General features: G+C 54.7%; 1 protein-coding gene across 12 annotated transcripts in view; it reads left to right on the top strand.

Moving 5' to 3' along the window:
- The window catches only part of NPHP4 (nephrocystin 4), a 106,826-nt gene that overhangs the window by 1,527 nt on the left and 85,994 nt on the right, over positions 1-19,305 (top strand). For 11 of the 12 annotated variants that reach the window (XM_059374242.1, XM_059374243.1, XM_059374246.1 and 8 more), the window contains 3 exons: positions 5,459-5,640; positions 11,835-11,987; positions 18,170-18,342. In XM_059374242.1, coding sequence (XP_059230225.1) covers positions 5,506-5,640; positions 11,835-11,987; positions 18,170-18,342 — 461 coding nt within the window. In that variant the 5' untranslated portion in view covers positions 5,459-5,505. The remainder of the gene's footprint in view (positions 1-5,458; positions 5,641-11,834; positions 11,988-18,169; positions 18,343-19,305) is intronic. The other variant, XM_059374247.1, reaches the window with a different exon arrangement.

Raw genomic sequence — 19,305 nt, 5'->3', positions numbered from 1 at the left:
GCCGACCCGGCCCCCCCGGGCTGTCCCTCTCGCCCCCCCCCCCCCCCCATCCTGTAGATGGGACACAGAGGCAGGCAGGGCAACAGACTCGCTGAAGTCGGAGCACAGCGGGGGTTAGCCGGGGCGCCTCAGCCCATGTCCCGCTGCAGGCCCCGGGCCTCTCCTGGCTTTGATCCTAGTGGCTTTGAGGCCGGTCATGACCAGCCGTGTGGCTTTGGCCTGGCCCTTTAACCTGAGCGTCACTGACCTTGTCTGTGATGCTCATCTACACAGTTGTTGGAATAATACCCATGAAAAGGTCTGTGTGTGCCTGGCTCACAGTAGGGCTGTGAAAGCTGGTGCATTTTCTTGTTTCTGCCCTGGAGAACCCTTTCTGTAGGCTCGAAGCGGGGACCCCTTCCTCTTCTCATTGTTCATCTAGCTCCAAAAGTCCTTCTGTCTTCCCTCCGTAGCATTCTTAAGTCCTGCACAGTAATTTAATTATTTACTTAATTGTTAGAAGATTTTTGCTGAGGACCTAGCCCTGACCTCACTGAGCTCGGTCTTGCAGGACAACAGCAGCATGGAGCCTGAGGAAGCGCGGTGACTTTCTGTGACAGGATCCCTTGTTGGGGAGCAACTGGTGGGGGATGAGAGTGCTCACCCTGAGGAAGGGGCATCTGCTCTCTGTCCTAGAGGATGAGTGGGAATTTTCTAGGGGGACATGTGTGTGCCGAGGGGAACCGAGAGGGCTTGGTGTCCAGGAGGAATTGTAGCCGGGGCAGAGTGGGGCCAGAGTGGCCGGAGAGGGAGGGAGGGTCAGGTGGCAGTCAGGTGGGGTTGGGAGAAAGAGCTCTGTGTCCGCCTGTCTCCCACTCCCAAGAGCCTGTGTCTCAGGTGCCCTCTCCCTCCGTTGCCCACCTGGACTGTTGCTACCTTCCTCCACGTGCCCGGCTCACCACTTTGGTTGGGTGGCTCTCCCTTTCGGAAGGGATGCCTTTCCTCCCAGTGTGCGTCCTTCTGGTACAGCCTGGGGTCGTCCCGGGGATGTGTTTCTTCTGCCAGGTGGACCGGCACGGAAGAAGTGTTCTTCAGCATCTGCTGGCTGTGTGCGGTAGCCAGGGGGAGGGGAAGGAGGTGCTGGGTGAGGAATCCGGGGCCAGCGAGCAAAGTCCAGAACGGCCTGCAAAGGAGACGCGTCCTCCCGCTGGGAGAGCACCATGGGCAGCGTGCAGGGCCCCTTCCGAAGCTGATGCTTTGCCACAGTGCTCCCGAGACATGAAGGGCTTCTACAGAGGAAGTTTCAGTCCTTTTTTTTTTTTTTTTTTTTTAAGATTTTATTTATTTGAGAGAGTGTGTGTGAGCGAGAGCATAAGCAGGGGAGCAGCAGAGAGAGGGAGAAGCAGGCTCCCCACTGAGCAGGGGGCCTGGTATGGGGCTCGATCTCAGGACCTGGGGATCATGACTTGCACAGAAGGCAGAGGCTTCACTCGCTGCCCCACCCAGGTGCCCCAGGAAGGTTCAGTCCTTAATGGCACTCACTTGGTATGAATTAACCTCTCCATTTTATAATGAAAGTTAATAGGAAAACACTCTTTTAAAAATGCTTGGGAGTCAACTTTATTGAAACCTCAATTTGATTTTATGAAAATTTATTGAGTTCTGATGGTGAGTCAGGTGCCAAGGACACAGGAACATAGATCCCCTTATGCAAGTGGTTGGCCAGTGGGCAGGTCCGTACGGGAGAGGTGGCAAGTGCTGTGACCACAGGAAGCACGGGGAGCGGGTGGGCCCAGCAGCTGGCCCTGGAGCCTCCAAGATGCTCTCCTGGGCAGGGGGCCCTCCTGCTGAGTATCGGGTCTCTGCTGCTTACAAGTGGTAGCAGCGTGAGTGTCTCGTGGCTTTTTTAACAGCACCGCAGACTGGGTGGCTCGAAGCCCAGATTTATCCTCTTTCTGTTCTGGAGGGTCAGAAGCCCAAAATCAGTATCCCTGGGCTAAAGTCAAGGTGTGGGAGGGCCGTGTTCCTTCTGAAGGCTCTGGGGGAGAGTCTGTTCCTTGCCTTTTCTGGCCGGTCCTGGGCTTGGGGCCCCTCCCTCTTACACTTCGTTTGCTTGGTGGTCACCCAACCTTTTCTCTGACCCTCTTGCCTTCCTCTTATAAGGACCCTGTGACTACCTCAGGCCCATCTGTGTAATTCAGGCGATTTTCCCGCACCTTAAGGTCCTTCACTTAATCATGCTTCCATAGGCCCTGATGCCATGTGAGGTCCCACATTCACAGGTTCTGGGGATTAGGATGTAGACATCTTTGGGGCCGTTACTTAGCCGGCGCGGAAAGCCTCTAAGGGCTTTTCTTGGCTCCTGCAGCTCAGCTCCGATGGGAGTGGCGTCTGCCTTCCATCAGGCTGTCTCCGCCTAGAGGTCTGGGTTCTGTTGGCAGGGCTCCCCACCCCGGTCGTCACCAGTCTCCCCTGGGCTGGCTTTGACTTCAGGCTCTCCCTGGAGTGGCAGGGTAGCCCCTGGGTTTCAGGCTGGCCTGGACAGCTCCTGCCCTCCCAGCAGAGACGGCCTCTCCAGAGAGAACTGTGGCCGGACTCCGGGGGACGACGATGATTGGCACAGTGTGGCTCACATGTTCATCACCAAGTGCCCTGCCCCAGATCGTGGGCAGCCTTCCCACGCGTGGGTTTGGGTGGCGGGGGCTCGTTCCTTAAGACAAAGTTATCGAGCGGATAAAAGCAACAAAAAAGGAACAAAAAAGCAACGCATGTGTGCTCACACGGTGACGGTCCTGGTCTGGATGCTGCAGTGTAGGCCTGCCTGCAGGGGCTGGGGGTGGGGAGGTGCTCCCGTGGGGACAGGGCTCTGTGCCTGGGCCCCCTGGATGTGGGGGAGCTTTCCAGGCCAATCAAGCCCATGTTCTAGGGGCTCCCTCTGCTCCCCACACAGCCTGCAAGGGCGAGGGTCCCGTTAGAAGAACCTTTCTCAGACTTCGTAGTCTCCTACCCCTTTACACTTTAAAAAATTGCGGAGGACTCCTTTTGTTTACTTTAGTTATGTCTGCCAGTATTTGCTGTATTGGAAATGAAGACTGAGAAACGTTAGTAAGGTTGCTGCTCACGTGGGGATAACAATAGACCCGTTACATGTTGGCGTAAAATGTTCTTTTTATGAAGACCAACTGTTTTCCAGAACAAAAAAGTTAGCAGGAAGAGGGCTGGTTTTACATTTTTGCAAGTTTCTATAGCGTCTGGCATAGTAGACAGCTGGGTCTCATATAGACTTACTATTATTATTTTTTTTTTCAAGATTATTTATTTGAGAGAGAGTTCATGAGCGTGGAGGGGAGGAGCCGAAGGTATGGGAGAGAATGAGAGAGAGAAACAGAATCCCAAGCAGACTTCCTGCTGGTTGCAGAGTCTGACTTGGGGCTTGATCCCAGGACCCTGAGATCAAGACCCGAGCCAAAACCAAGAGTCCGAGGCTGAACCGACGGAGCTGCCCAGGCACCCCGAGGCTGGTCTCTCATCTGTTGACAAAGTTGTTGTGGTTGACGTATTTGAAAGAAACTCAGTGTCACCCCGAGAAGGGAAGAGTGTTCTAGGGAACTGTGGATGTTCTCCTGCCATCCCTCACCCACACGCCACCGTGATGGTTTCTTTTATTTTTCTTTTCTTTTCTTTTTTTTAATATTTTATTTATTTATTTGACACAGAGAGAGAGAGAGATCATAAGTAGGCAGAGCAGCAGGCAAGTGGGTGAGGTGGAGCAGTCTCCCTGCGGAGCAGAGAGCCCGATGCGGGGCTCAATCCCAGGACCCTGAGATCATGACCTGAGCCGAAGGCAGCGGCTTAACCCACTGAGCCACCCAGGCGCCCCACCGTGGTGGTTTCTTAAAGGTCCGTGCGGTGTGGGCTTGGGCAGCCTGCCAGGGAATGTGCCCTTCCGTCTGTCCTGCACAGGCTGGATCTTCCGTTCACACGGGCCTCTCTATCATGATGCATCGCTCGCCTGGAAAATACTGCCTCGGAGGCATGTGGACCTTCCGGATTCTTGCACATTTAATCCTGCAGTCTCCATAGGTGAAATTGCCGCCATCCGCATCCATCACCAGGCGTGTTTTTAAGGAGGAGGAAGCTGTCAGGTTCGCAGCAGAGGATACAGAGTTTCCCAGTTCTGAGTTTGCCTGCAGGCCCCATTCTTAGCACTAGTTTTCCTGGAAGCGACAGACTCATTCAGTGGATATTTGGGAGACCATCTGCGAAGTGCCTGACTTTGGGAATAAGCCTGGTCCGTCCCTCAGTGGCTCTTTTAGTAAAGGTTACGGTATTGCTGGCCAGCGGGGGACGTGCTCCAGGGACGCTCGTGGCAGCCGTGTGTGCTGTCTTTCCCTTCTTGTCCCAGAGTGACAAGGGTCAAGATGTAATACAACTGGCCACGGGGGCCCCGGCTGCTGCGCCCATGCTTGCCTTTGCTCCATGGGCGCAAATGCCCGTGCACTGAGAAAGGCAAAAACTGCATCTGACTATTATGAAAGTAGCTTTGACCTTGTGGAGCCCTGGACAAGCCCAGGGAGCTGCAGGGGCTGGAGACCCCATTTAAGGAGCCACTGTCTTGGGAGATGAAGTCTCCCTATCTTGTGTGTCATTTTAGCACACAGAATTCAGGTTCTTATCAAAGCCCAGAGCTTAAGATTCAGGGTCCGCTGACAAGAGGCCAGAGAACAGGGAAGGTCCCGATCTCTGGCTGGCTGGAAGGCGGATGATGTCCTTAGTGAGCCAGGTCACAAGCTCACAACATGCAAAATCTGTCCCAAACTGGCTTTGGCAACGAAAGGCTGTTTGTGTGGCGGAGCCGTCCCCGGTGGCTTCAGGGTGTCCTTGAGCCAGGGCTCCATCCGTGGCACCTAGACCCATTGGCCCTTGCTTTGGTTTGGCTCTGCTTGCTTTCTTACTGTGGGTCTCAAGGAAGCTGCTCTACTGTGGCTCCTGACCACTCTATATTGATGACCTTTCTACCCAGAGGGCTGCAGAGAAGAATATTTCCTTCTCTCTGCAGAGCCAGGGGAAGCTGTGAGATGTGCATCTCTTTGGCTCTGACTGGGTCATGCTTCCAGGTCCCCTCTACAATGAAGGCCCTAGTTCCCAAGGCCTGGCACTGTTGTGTAGTGCTCAGCCTTCACAGCTGTACGGAACAGCCTTGCATGTGCCGGTCTCTCTGCCGGTTAATGAGGCCGGTATAGTCTTGCTGTAGTTGGCTCCTGAGAGCAGGGACAGAGGGGATCTGGAGCCAGAGGGGCGTGTTTGCCAGGAGAGGGCAGCACCTGTCCCATTCTGTTGCACTGGGGTTTGGAGGGTGGAATTGCAAAGTGTGGGTTTTCGGTTGGAGGTTCCTCTGGGATGCAGGGGGAGGTAGGAACCTTTCAGGATTGCTCTGAGCGTTCTGGCCTTTCTAACTCTTTTATTTATTTGAACACAGATTGTGCAGGTAATCCCGGAGGCCCAGGAGACCCTCAGACTGGCAGAATGAATGACTGGCTCAGGATTTTTGACCAAAACGTGCTGGTCCCCCCCCACCCACAGAGAGCACGCCAGCCTTTAAAGGAATCAACAGCGTTTCAGTGTGTCCTGAAGTGGCTTGACGGGCCACTGATGAAGCAGGTAAAGGAATTTGCTGTTTATTGTCCCGTGCCTGTTGCCACTGCTCTCAGCTGAGGGGGTATTGATTTTCGCTTACTCGAGACCTGCCACTGCACCCATTACCTCGGGCCTCGGCAGTATCTGGACACAAAGTGGCTCGTCAGCACAGAGAACACGTGATTCAGTGACTCGGTCAGCACTTCTGACACTGGTTAAGGTTTCTCTCTGCCCACAGTAGAGCCATTTTAAAACCCAGGTGATCGGATTTCCTGCGTTGTTTCTGAGCAAGGTTTGCAGGAGGTGGGCCCGTGCCTGACTCGACACGGCCTGTGCGCAGCCTCGCGGCTGGAAGTGCGGAGGCAGAGCTCTGGGTATATCCTGGCGGAAGCCGCGTGCCTAAAGGTCCCACAGCCTTTGGCACACTCAGGCCCTTGCTCTGGGGCTCTGCGTCGGTCTGTGTCTGTCAGGGGCAGGGGAGTCGCTGGATAAGCTGGTGCTTCTGCTCTGCTCACAGAGCATCCACATCACTGGATGGTTCTAGGCAGACCCAGTGGGATGCCTGAGAAGGAGCCAGACTTGCCAGTGGGAACATCGACTCGGTTAAGGGTTTGGCCTGGCCAGGTCATGTCCTCTCCTGCGGATGGTAGTGTGGTTCTCCATGTGTTCACGGTCGTTGGGGTGCTGGATCTGTAAGGGCTCACTTTTAGGAAACCCCTCATGGCCTACAGCATTCACTTCCAAGCCCCCAGTCCAGGGCCTGCCGTGTGTTGGCACCGTGTCTGCCCTGGGTGGCTGTCGCTCCTCCTGCTTTACTGCCCGGCACTTTCCATTCAGCCCGCTGCTTCCTTGCAGCAGCCCTTGGAGGCAGGAGGCATCACGCCCGCACTTCACAGCAGAAGAGAGTCTGAGAGGGGCAGCCGGTGGCGTCGGGTGCCCTGCTCTGGGCGGCCAGCTGGGCTCCGGCCCCGGGCAGACAGCACCAGGTGTCTCCCTGCCGTGGAGTAGCTCACAGCATAGTGGATGGCACCGTCCTCTCCCCTAGGAATTTTAGGAAGGAAATTTTATTTATTGTCCCATTTAATTTCATTTGTTTGTTTGCATTTAGTTTTGAAGAGGTAATTATCATTGTTCGAAATTCACTAGGGTACACGAGGAAAGTGTATCATTCCATGGAGTCCCTATAGCATCCGTGTCCCTTGCTAGACATAGCCAATGTGACCTCTTTTTTGGTGTAATTTTCCAGAAACACTAAGCAAATACAGGAGATAAATATACCTGTATCATCTTGCTTAAAAGAAAAATATTCGCAGCAGTATGTTTTGTAGACTGTTCATGTCATCCCACGAGGAATTTCACTCTCTCTTTCGACATCGTGGGGTTTCTCTGTCTGGATGAACCAGCAGTGATTGATCCACAGGCTGACTGGGAAGCACAGACTTTATTCTGGTCATTTGCTCTCCCAGACGCTGCCGCAGTGATGAACCTCACTTACACGTACGTACACGTGTGTCTGCGGCATCATTCCTACAAGGGGAATTCCTGACTCAGAGTTACGTGTTAGAAGTTACTGTTTCAGACCTGATTATCGGGGTTAAAGCACGCTTTCAACAGAAAGACAGGAACTGTACGTGGGAAGGTAAGAGGATGGAGAGAAGGTAGGCCGCGTGAGCCCAGTAAGAAGCCTCTGTGCTGTGCTGACGTCTGGCGAAGTCGGTTTCATAGTGAGGGGGATTAGCAGACATAGAGCGGCGCTTCCTAACGATGACGGCCATCGGGAAGGCAGATGTGCATGCAGCACCGCTGTTGAGGCCTGTGAGACCACCCCCGGTTCAGTGACGCGTGGGGACGACTCCCAGGATTCCACGCAGAGTCAGTCTCACAGGAAAGAGTTACTACAGTGAAAGGACGCAGAGTAGGATCAGCCCTGGGAAAGGGGTATGGGGGGATGGGGGCGGGATAGGCACGGGCTTCAGGGATCTTCTGCCAGGGGGACCCCACAGGACACATTCGGTTCCCCCAGCAGAGTTGTGACAACACGTGTGAAATGTTCCCGCCAAGCAAGCTCGTTAGAGACTCAGTGCCCATGGGGTTTTGAGGACTGCTCAGGAGACTGTCGTCTGCCTAGCATGTTCCCAAACTCCAGACTCCCAGCAAGAAAGCAGCTGATGAGCACAAACCACTTTGTACAGTTTTGGCACAGGGTGCCATTTCAGTAGGGTGATGGGAAACTTCCTGAACGCTAAGCACAGTCTCCAGCCAAGGGACAGCCTCATACACTGGCCTTTCGAAGTGTCATGGTTGGGCCAGCTGTGATCGCTCTTCTGCGCACAGCCCCCAGGAACACAGCTTCCAAACTCGGGAAGCAGAACTGTGTAGAGCAGAAGGGAGCTCCGTTCAGATTCACCATCGCATTGGAGACTTTCAGCCCTCTTCTCAATGATTGATAGAACAAATAACCGAAAAACCCATGAGGGTTTGGAAGATCTAAACACCATCCACCACCTTGGCCCGACTGTCATCTCTAAAACACTATAACCAACACATAGAATGTACGCGCTTTTCAGGTGCACGTGGAGCATTCCCCAAGACAGATTGTGCTGGGCCATGAAAGTAAGTCTCAGTGGGTTCAAAAAGATTGTAATTTATGAGTGTGTATGTATGTGTATATGTATTTATATATGTACACTTATGTATTTATATATACATATGTATTCATTTATTCGTATGGTTTTAAATTAGAAATCAACCTAGATGTCCAGAAAATCCTCAAATAGCAGGAAATTAAACAACACACTACCAACTAATTCGTGGGCCAAAGAAGACTTCAAAGAGAAGTTAGAAAATAATTTGAACTGAGTAATAGAGGAACGTACCAAAATTTATGAGATGCAAGTAATTTAGTCCTTAAAGGGAAACTTACAGCTTTATAAGACTGTAAGAGGAGAAGAAAGGTTTAAAATCAGTGACCGCTGTGTCCTCCCTAAGAATCTACATGGAAAGAACAAGTTAAACCCAAAGAGAATAGAAGAAGGAAGTGTAGATTTCTGCCCATTTAGCAGAAATCAGTAAAGAAAGCGCAAATAATAGAGAAAATCAGCAAAGCTAAAGGTTAATTCTTTGAAAAGACTAATAAGGTTGATTAACTTCTCCAAGACTGATCATGCAAACAGAGTGAGAAAACATGGGTTGCCAGTATTAGGAAGGAAAGAAGGAACAATCCTGTATATCCTACAGATGTTAAGAAGATAGTTGGGGGATATTATGAACAATTTGTGTGCCGACAAGTTTGATGACTTAGTTGAAATGGGGAAATTTTTTGAAAAGCACGGCTTACCAAAAGTGACACTAATAGAAATGGAAAAGAGAAAAAGTCCTGTGTTAATTAAAGAAATGGACTTCATAATTAAATAGCTTCCTACAAAGAAACTCCAGACTTAGATGACTTCATTGTTGGGTTCTATGAAGTATCAAAGGAAGAAATAATATGAATTTTAGGTAAACTCTTTCAGAAAATAGGAGGAGAGAATGCTTCCCAGCTCTTTTTTTGAGGCTGCCATAACCAATATCCAGATTGGGAACGGACCTCACGGGAAACGTACATACTGCTGTCCCTCGTGAATATTAATATAAAAATCCTTAAAATATTAGGACATCACATCTAGTGATAGACATAAAGGATAGCACCTCATGGTCAGGCGGGGGTTTAACACAGGAACCCAGAGTTTTACAGGGTTTGTAGCTGATTCTTGAACAACGTGGAAGTTAGGGGCACTGTCAGAAATCCACGTGTAACTTTTGACTTCCTCCCCAAACTTAACAATAACAGCCTGCTGTTGACCAGAAGCCTTCTCGGGAACATAAACGGCTGATGGACACGTGTTTCGTGTGCTATGTGTATTGTAGCCTGTGTTCTTACAGTAGAGTCAGCTACAGGGAAGAAAATTCTATTAAGAGTATCTCAAGGAAGCGAAAACACATCTTCAGTGTTGTACTGTGTTCATGAGAACCAGACTAAAACAAGCCGCATGTCAGTGGACCTTCACAGTTCAAACCTGTGCTGTTCTAGGGTCAGCTGTACCTACAAGGACCAGTGAAAAGTTAACATTTAAAAGAAGACCAAGTAGGGGAAAAAAAAAAGACCAAGTAGGAAACATATGAAACAAGTGTAGTCTTACAGAATTGGTATGATGTTAGTTATTTTGAGAATAGACAGCTTTAGATGATAGCAAACATCCCTGTGAAAGGAATTGGCTAAAAATATTACATGCTTTTGAACGCAGGACATTTTCTTAATAATTTTCGTATGTCTTTTTGGCTGCCCCATTTCCCATTTTCACTGAGTTGAATCTTTACTGTGAGTGCTGATCGCATTTCTTCACTTTGGAAAGTCTATTCCAGTCCAGTTTGGTGTTTTCTGGGGACTGTTGTATGGTTGGAGCTGTGTGGGGGACACGCATGACTGTCCCATATTCGGTCTTCCCACGGCAGCAGAGACCATTTAGAAACTTACCTGGTTAGAAATGGGTACAAAGTAGCGTCAAGATGGAGGGGTGGTTCGGGTCTGGAGATCTGGGAAGAAGTCTAGGTCAGTAAGAAAGTTCTGGAACTTAGCAGGTCCTGGCCGGTATTTACCTCTCAGAGAGCATAGTGAGAAGCAGGCGCGGGGGGGGGGGGGGGGGGGAGGGAGGACAGAGATGGGACCGGTGGGGGGGGCGGGGGGGGGTGGGGGGGGGGGGGGGGGGGGGGGTGGGAGGAAGAGGGTAGGGAGGAGGGAGGGGGGAGAAAGGGGAGAGGAGAGAGGGGGAAGAGGAGGGGAGAGGGAAGAGAGAAGAGGCAGGGAGGAGGGGGAGGGAAGCGGAGGGGAGAGGGAGGGGGAGGAGGGGAGAGGAAGGATGGGGAGGAGGAGGAGGAGAAAGAAGCTGGTGGAAGCACCCTGGGGAGGACCAGCAGAGAGGGAAGGCCTAGGACCAGGCCCCTTGACTGTGAGCTCACCGAGTACCCACACGGGCCAAGCCTGCTTCTGAGGATGGAGCCGGGAGAATACCTGGGCTAAATACCTGGGATCTTGTCCTGCGGAGCTCAGAGATCTGGAGGAACCCTGGGGAAATGGAAAGCGGGATCAGAGGAAGGGGTTTCTAGATGGCCGTGGTCAAGGAAGGCTGGAGAGTGAGCATGGGCTGGAGAGGGTCCTGGACAGAGGGTCCTGGACAGAGGGTCCTGCACAGAGGTGGACTAGGAGGGGTTGGGCGGAGAGGCAGCCTGTGTGTGAAGGCCCATGTGTGGGGAGGCCCCCGCAGCTCCATGACTGAAACTGGGCCCTGAGGCCTCCTCCAGGCCTGTGGGCCGTCTTCCCTGCCTCCATACCCGACACCACCTCGCTCCCAACAGCCCCGGACAGACAGCAGCCGACATCCTTCCCTAGGGACGTGGGACTCGCAGCACTAGACCCGGGCAAGGCCTGGGCTCTCCGAAGTGGCTGGCCACCCTGTCCCTCCTGCTTCTGTCCCTCCCCTCCCCCATCCAGCCCATCAGCCGCCCCCACCCCCACCCCAGGCTGGCTGGAGGGTGTACAGTGCCCACTCCGGGGACTTGGGAGAGGCCCCCCGCTGACTTATGGGGCATGTCCGGCCCCTCCCTCTTCCCCTCCCAGTTGCTACAGTCACACTGGCCAGTGTGGGATTTTGTTTCTGTTCAGGGCCCGTGAGGGTAATAGGGAGAGAACAGCTCGTTACCATTCCCAGGAGGCCGGGGTATGCCAGGCCTCGTAGGGTCACGTGAGGTTGGTTGGGAGGCGGAGCAGCCGGGGAGACCAAGCCCGAGAGCATGGTGTGAGTCATCTCAGTGGCCCCTGGGAGTCTGAGAGCCAGGGAGAGGCCGATGGGAGTTTGGACTAGGGTTGGTTGTTTGCACATCATAGATGTTCTGGAAGGCGAGTCATTTCTTCTGTCTAGGAATTAGCTGTCCCCGGGCGGGGCGGTCTCTTGCCCATGTCTGCCGTGGGACTTCACTTCTCTGATTGGCTTGGGGGGGCCAAGCACTCTAATGCATAACCCTACCAAGACCACAGGCCGTGGGAGAGAAGCGGTTCCCCCAAGGGACAGTGACACCTGGAGATGGGGGCCCAGTGGGCCAGTTCGCGCAGGCTGGTGGGTCAGCGCAGGGGGCTGGCTCACTATGCTCAGACCCTTCAGGGCCCGTACCCTTTTGTCTCCTAGGGAGTCCTGGAGGTGCTTTCAGAGGTGGGCTGCCATCTGCGCGTGTCTCTCTTTGATGTCACCTACCGACACTTTTTCGGGAGGACATGGAAGACCACGGTGAGGCCGGTGGAGCCGCTGTCCAGGCAGCCATCCAGGATCGTCTTTGAAGAGGTGGGCCATGGTGGCAGGCGGGCCGCTCTGGCCCAGAGCAGAGGTGCCAGGGATATGACCTGGGGTCACGACAGACCCCAGAAACGCCATGGAGCCACAGACGGGCCCTCACAAAGCTTGTCCTAACACTGGGGCCCTGCGTCTCTGAACAAAACCGACATGGACGCCAGGAGTCCCGGCAGAGGAGAGCGCGTGGCTCTCTCGGAACAGGAGGGTCGCTTGGGGGTCTTCTCACCTTCAAGGGACCTTGGGGTTCTTGGAACAAAGTTAGGAAGTTATTGTTCTCAATTGGCACCTTTCCCTCACCCTCTGTGTCCCCCTTCTTTCATTTTGGCTCCTTTCTTTGTCTTGAAGATGAGCAGTTGAGACTCAGAAGGAATGTCACTTGCCCAGTGGCAGGTGGCAGAGCTGGCGCAAACCCGTGCCTCTGTTTCCGCCCCGGGGGGCTGCGTTGGTGTTGCTAAGGCGGTTCGGCCGGCTTGGCTGTGTCCGGCTGCGCGCAAGTAGGGGTTTTCCGTCTTGCTTCGGCTGCACCAGATACAAGCCTCTGTCCAGCCCTGGGGCTGGGTGCCCGGGCGGCTCCGGCGTTGGTACTCGTGTGCAGGACGTGGGGGGGCGGTGACAGAGTCCTTGTGAGGTGTGGTAAGCTCTGGAAGGAGGCCAGTGCGCTGTTGTCCCTGGAGGAGAGCGGGGGGACCTCCCATGGGAAGGCGAAGAGGGGGCTCCCCTCACGGCGAACACCAAAACGGAGCCTGCAGGAGGAGGGGCTGGCCCTGTGCAGGCTGCAGTGGGGGCGCCGGGGGTGGGGGTGCCAGGGGCTGGGGTGTGGGGAGTGAGGGGCGCCAGGGGACTGGGGAACCGAGCTCCCCTCCTGCTCAGCCTTGGCTGCCCTCACTCCTTGTCTTCTGCTGAGCTGGGTGTGGCGAGGGGGTGGGTTAGTGAGGACCACAGTGCTTGACGTTTCTGGACGATTCTGCGCTCTTTGATCCTGGGGTTGCTGAAGCTAGAGCCGGTAGCAGGGCCAGCGTGCAGGACCGAGTGACTGACTTGCTCTGGAAGCTGCCGGGGCCCAGGTGCTATGCCCCAGGCGGGCAGTAGAGGCCAGTGGCGCCCCAGGAATGCGCTGGGCCTGCCGCGCCCTTCAGCCGCGTCCTTCCAGCCCGTCCTTCCTGTCATTAGCTTGACACTCGGAATACAGGGAGTAGGTTTCTTTCCAGCTTGGCTTGTGAAAGACAATCCCGTGTGCGGCGTGTGCGTGCGTGCTTCTGCGCATGTCTGTGCACACAGGCCGTTCCGTGGCGGCACCGACACACGGGAGGGCTGTGTCTCCTGCCCGTGCGCCCGTGGGACTGAGTACATGGTGCCCCGGGTGGAGGGGAGTCTGAAACTCCGTGAAGGTCTCTGTGGTTCTGTTGGTTGCCTGTGTTTTCTGGTTGGCGTGGGGAGATCTGAGTGGAGCTGGGCACGCTGCCGGTGGCAAGGGCCCATCTTGGGAATCACCGTGGCTCTCCAGTCCCAGTGTGGCTTAGTGACCCAAGCTTGTGTGCTTGGGGTTTTTTCCTGAGTCATCAGTGTCCTATGTAGCCCCGATTGCATTACTCGGCACACAATGTCGTGAAGAAAGATCGTGGAAAAGAAATCTTGCCTTGAACCTGCACTGGTGTTTCCATGAATGAAGAATTCCTCCCCCCTCGGCCTCAACCTCCCGGGCGCTCATGTAGAGCCTCTCAGTTAGGGGACCAGGGTTCTGAGCTGCCCTTCCAGAGCGCCCTCGTGTAGAGGCGTCCCCTTTCACTTCTGCTGAGATGGTTAATGATTTGTTCAACCTCTCGGAAAGCATCTTTTTAAAAAAAAATCATCTGGGGGGCCAAAGTGCCATGCAGTTTCTACATTTTCTTTCTGAGCTGGATGTGATTCTCCTTTAAATTCTCCCCTTAGCTAACTGCATGCAGGCTTCCCACCACAGTCCGGGTTTTCCTCCTCCTCCTCCTCTATGGGATGACTGGGCAGGAGCCCTGGAGCTTTCTCCCGCCCGGGACTCGCCTCAGTCCTGGGTGTTGCTAGAGGAGTAGGGAAGCCAGCCGTCCGAGCTCAAGAGACGGCTGACCGGGTTGCTTCTGCTTCCCTGAACCAGTGCCACAAGAACATTCTTGCATGTTCTCATTCGTCAGAGTAATGAGACCCATGCAATTCTCTCTTTAAGAGTGGAGTCTGTCAAGGAAAAGCACTGCGGTCCCGAGGAGAGCCTGGATGCTCTTCTGAGTGACGTGAGGAATCCCTGACTTCTCGAACGTGTGCGGCTTCTCTCCCCCCACAGCCACGCTGCCTCTCACGGGTCCTCTGTGCTGCTCCCTGGTGTATGTGACCATGGCAGGAGCGAAGGGCAGCCTCCTTCCTGGGGGTGCTGGCCGTGGCGGGCCTCCCTCTGGGGAGGGGCCCTTCCTCTCCGGCTCCACAGAAAGCACCCCAGGGACTTGGAGTCAGAAGTGGCGGGACCGCTCTCCAGGATGCTTCTCATAGGGAGGTTTAACCACGTGCCGTGGGGGACGATGGAAAGCTTTGAATTTGTGAACTTGGGCTGTTTGTTCGCAGTTGTGTGTACTGTGGGGTGTCTGCGTTGCTTATTCTCTGAGAAAGCTGAGGACTGTCCTGCAGGCTGGCATGGGGCTAGCCACAGGGTCGTAGGAGTCGATGGAGGAGGCCTCTCACTTATGCCCAGGGGGGTCTAGGCCCGTGACCCAAACTCTTGACTGATTCTCTCTCTTGTGCATCGCAAGGTTATGTGGGGGTAAATAACAGGTTCTTCGTGAACGAACACCAGTGAGCAGGGGGATCCGTGTGCACCCGTGATGGCCACGGCGCAGGCTCTGTTGCTGGAGCTGGAGTTAATGTTGTTACTGGGGGACAGGGCTTCTCCGCCCTGTCTCCGCCTCCGCTCGCTGACATCCGGGGCCGGACCCATCTCCTGGTGGGTCTGGATCCCCATGTGTTGTTTGCTGTGGGTGACGGTGGGCTCTGTTCTGGGGGGACAGAAGCTTCTGACTTTGGGACTAGAGACTTTGCGTGAATGTCCCAGCGTGGAGTTTCGGGTGGCAGAGCCCCCGTGCCTGGAGTGCTCAGCCTCGTGGTGGGACGTGCACAGGAGACGATCCAAGCTTCCAGCGGAGGCTGAGCCGGCGGGTCGGAGCCGCAGGAGGTGTTGGTAAGTTACCTGCCTTCCTGAAGATGCGCTGTTTCAGGTTTGTTTAAAAAGAATGGTCTCTCTCTCTCCCCTGGCCCTGCCGCCCAGCCTTCTGCTTGGGACTGAAGGGGGCAGGTGGTGTGGCGTCACCGCTGGGGACACGTGGCTGCAGCTTCTCCACAGAGGCACGTCCTCGGAGGCTCAATTTCAGTTCTGTCATGTGGGTGAGAAATGGGGGCCTGGCCCCGAGGCAAAATGGCCTCCATGTTTTTGAAGATGAAGGCATTAAGACAGGAGCATTTCCATGATTTATTAATCTGTTTATCCTGTCAGGGAGGAAACCTGTCAAATGTCGGCGAGTGGGATGTGACTGGGGTGAATGAGGGCCCCCTTCGGTCAAGAGAGGCCTCTTCTCGCAGGTGATGTGATGGGCTTGACTCAAACCTCTATCATGGGATTTCAGTGGATGCCCAGGGTCAAGCTCGTGGCATGGCGTTCATTAAATGTCCTCAGGCTGACGGCCTGTTTGCCGGCTCTGCTCGGCTGAGTGCCGGTGATACGTGTGGCCGAGCCCATTGCCGGGCTGGAAGCGGGCTCGGCGCCTAGGCCCAGGTGAACCGGACTGGCCCGACTTTGCCCTCCTGGGGACAGTCCCCACCAGGGGTGACCAGGGGATTAAAGGTCATTAAAGACCAAAAATCAGCTGAGTACATTTGAAGATCTAATTGGCTTTATCCTCGACTCATGAATCGGGCAGTATCCTGTCTAGCAAATAGAAAGGAGCTCTGGGGAGCTGGACAGAGTGAAAGGCTTTTATAGGCAGAATGGGGTGGGAAGAAAGTGACCTTCCTGTGGGGGTGAGAGAAGTCACCCAGGGAGACTCCTCCTGGGCACTGATTCCAGGTCTGTGGGCTGACGGCACGTGCCCGGGAGCAGTGGGAACGGCGCGCGGGTCCGGCATCCCTGGCTTTGCTGCCCGGGGCTTAGCGCAGGTGGCTCTGGGGCCTGGTGGGTTTTTCCTACAAGGCTGCAGAGCTGCCCTGGGCTCTGGCCTCTGGGAGGCTCTTACTTCCACATGCTTCTGGTTGGTCCTGAGCAGGGTTTGTGTTTTATACCTGCCTAATCTAGCCTTTACCTTTCACTGTGAGCTTGAGGGTGAGTTCAGCACCTTGCTGTTCTCACACTGAAGGGTCCGTATGTTACATTTGGAGAAGAGCATGTACCCTTCACGGTAGCACCCCTCAGACCTTGGGTCAAGGCCAGGCTGCGGCACTTCCTGCGGTGACCCTCCTGGTTGAGGACGGGGTCTTTGCAGACAACAGCGGGCTCTGGCTTTGTTGTTCAGCCTCAGAACAGTTGTTTTTGGGGGTAAACAGGAGAGAGAGGAAGGAGCCGTAGATTAACCTTGGGACATCGGAAGCAGCTGGTCCCATGCACGGCCTCCAGGCAGAACAATTTCAAGGTGACCTCTAAGTGGGTGATGACTGTGGCTTTGCATCAGGGTTTAAGGTATTTGTTTCACTGCCAAGAGGAACGCAGTTGGGGTTCCTAACACGGCGGAGCCCAGGTATAAATACAAGAGGTGAGACATGCACAGACCCGACTCTACAGCAGGGCTTTCGAAAACAGTTCTTGAGTCTCGGAAATAGAAACATAATTCTCTTTTGGTCCAACCACCTGTCAGCTGTAAGTGGTCATTATTTCATCATTTTGCAATAAAAGATAATAGAATAACGATTTATATCTCATGGCTGATGTTTTAATGTGTCTCTCTGTTATCCTGGGCTGACAGTCTGTGATTACAGTGGACGTCTTCCTGGTGACACTGTGGTAATGACTCGTTAATGGGGGATTAGTCCACGTTTAAATCATGTCCTCACAGACCCAGCCTGGCCCAGCCTTACTGCTCCCTGACCGGGGTGGGAGTGGGGGGGTAGTCTCTGTGCTCAGTGGGTGACCTGGCACCCCTGCTTGTCCCTCCGTGCGGGCGCGGTCCCGGGGACCCCTCTGTGTCCAGAACCACAGCTCAGCGCCTCCGTCTAGGCTCGTTCTGCAAAACCTGGCAGCGCCCTGTCCCCATCTTCTACGGCCACGACGTACGTCTGTTAGTTTAAATGAAAGCAGCCGCACAGGGCCTTGTGAGGTGGAAGGAAACCGCAGAGCAGAGAGAGTGGAGGTGCTTCCGTACCCCGCACGCTCACAGGAGCCTGCACTGCGTGAGGCTGGACGCCGGGGGTCTGACATGTTCCACCGCCCCCGGTGACGGGCAGGGCCGGGGCCCCGCGGGGGCTGTATGTGCACCTGAGGGAGTGGGAACGTCACAGGCGGGAAGCCTTTTAAGAGCGACTTGAGCACCATCTGCTCGGCTTACAGCCAAAAAAAAAAAAAAAAGGTCCTGTAAGAAAATGATGTCAAGGTGGTATTTTGTCATAAAAAGGTGTTAGCTGGGCTCTGAACTGGGGGTGGTTACGGAGCATCTGCGGAAATCGAAGGCTCCTGCCTGGCTGGGCGAGAGCTAGTTTAGCTGGTCCCGCATGGCACGGGGTGAGAGCCCGCACTGGCGCGTCGAGCTGCAGCTTTGTGCGATGAGTGCTCTGTGAAGTTGTGCGCACGCATGTGCGTGTGTGTGTGCCCTGCATGTGGTGCACATGTGTGCTTGTGTGTGCGTCCGCACGTGTGTGTGCAGCGGTTGGGTCCTCGCCAGGCCGTGGGGTGGCGCGGAGAGAGCCTGCTGGCGGCATTTTCTGTGGGTGGGAGGCTCCTGGAGCAGAAGCTAGTAGTCTGATGTTGGGGGCTCTGGAATGTTCTTGACTCCGAGGGAGCTACCGTGCTGTGCCTCTTCTCTCCTGCCACGCCCTGGAAGGGACGCAGGGTTCCACGCGGCCACACACTTGTGGCGTTCTCACGATGGCAGAGCAAGGGCGCCTGTACCTTTCCTGTACTCTCTGTGCAGCTGGTGGACGGTGAGTCCGTCACCTGAGTTGTGGTTTCTGTTTTGCAGCCCGTGTACTTTCACACATCCTTCAACCACCCTAACGTGGTGGCCGTGGTCGAGGTGGTCACCGAAGGCCTGAAGCAGGACGGCTCCCTCCAGGCGCTGTCGTGTGGGTTTGGAATTCTCCGGCTCTTCGGCCACAAGCTGGAATCCCCGGCCTCTGCCTCCCAGGACAAGCGGTACCCGCCTCGTTTCCTTCCTCCTTGGGGTTTTCCGGCATCGTTTGGTGGAGACGTAACTGCTCACCACGGGCCATGCCAGAAAGTGTCACGACTGGCAGCTTGTGGTGTGGTCTGTTGCGAGCAGTGTGTACCGTGCGAGTCACTGTTGGCCATTTCTGAGTGAGCCGGGGAGTGTCCTGTCGGCTGGCGTGGGGCTGGCCCGGGCCCTGGCCGTGGGAGGCGATGGCGGCGGGCTCTCACTTACTGCCGTGGGGTTTAGGGCCGGAATCCAAACTCCTGAGTGATTCACTCTGGGCGTGAGAGAGAGCGCTACGCATGTTGTAAGTGATGTAGGGACAACGGTAGGGTTCGAGGCCGACGGCCAAGAAGGAATTCTTGAGACATCTTTGGTGCGAAAAGGTGGTTTTATTAAAGCACTGTGACGGGACCCATGGGCGGAAAGAGTTCCCCCGGGGTCGTGGGAGTGGCCCATCATCTGCTCTGAAGTTGGGAGGGTCAGGGAGCGCCTGAGTCTCTAAGGAGTTGGGAAGCAAGATTCCCGGGACCTCGAGGGGACTAGCTCTTGCTGGGGAAAGGTCACTTATTACCGTCTAATAAAACCTGGTCCTGAGGCCCTTCAGGTGTTTGTCGGTGGGTCAGATGCTTGGGGATGATCAACAACAGATAAAGAAGTTTCTGAAGGAATTTTTCTACATTGAAGTAGACGTACAGCATCCTGGGGGTCGGGCAAACATGGCCTTTTGCCCTCAGCAAAGTATTAACATGGAGGCAGCTGTGTCCCTAGAGGACGGTCACTCTGCTATTTCGAGGACTTGTCAGTGGGCTGCAGGTAGTTATTTCTCTTCTGCCTTTGTTCGCCACATCAGCGAGGTTACGTGGGCGCTAGATAACACGTTCTTCACGAACAGACACCCCATAAGCAGGGGCATCCGTTCAGCATCGGTGCCAGGCTCCGCTCAG

The sequence above is a fragment of the Mustela nigripes genome, chromosome 14, assembly GCF_022355385.1.
Source record: "Mustela nigripes isolate SB6536 chromosome 14, MUSNIG.SB6536, whole genome shotgun sequence".
NCBI lineage: Eukaryota > Metazoa > Chordata > Mammalia > Carnivora > Mustelidae > Mustela > Mustela nigripes.
The sequence above is the reverse complement of the archived record's forward strand: the minus strand, read 5'-3'. Positions and strand labels throughout refer to the sequence as shown.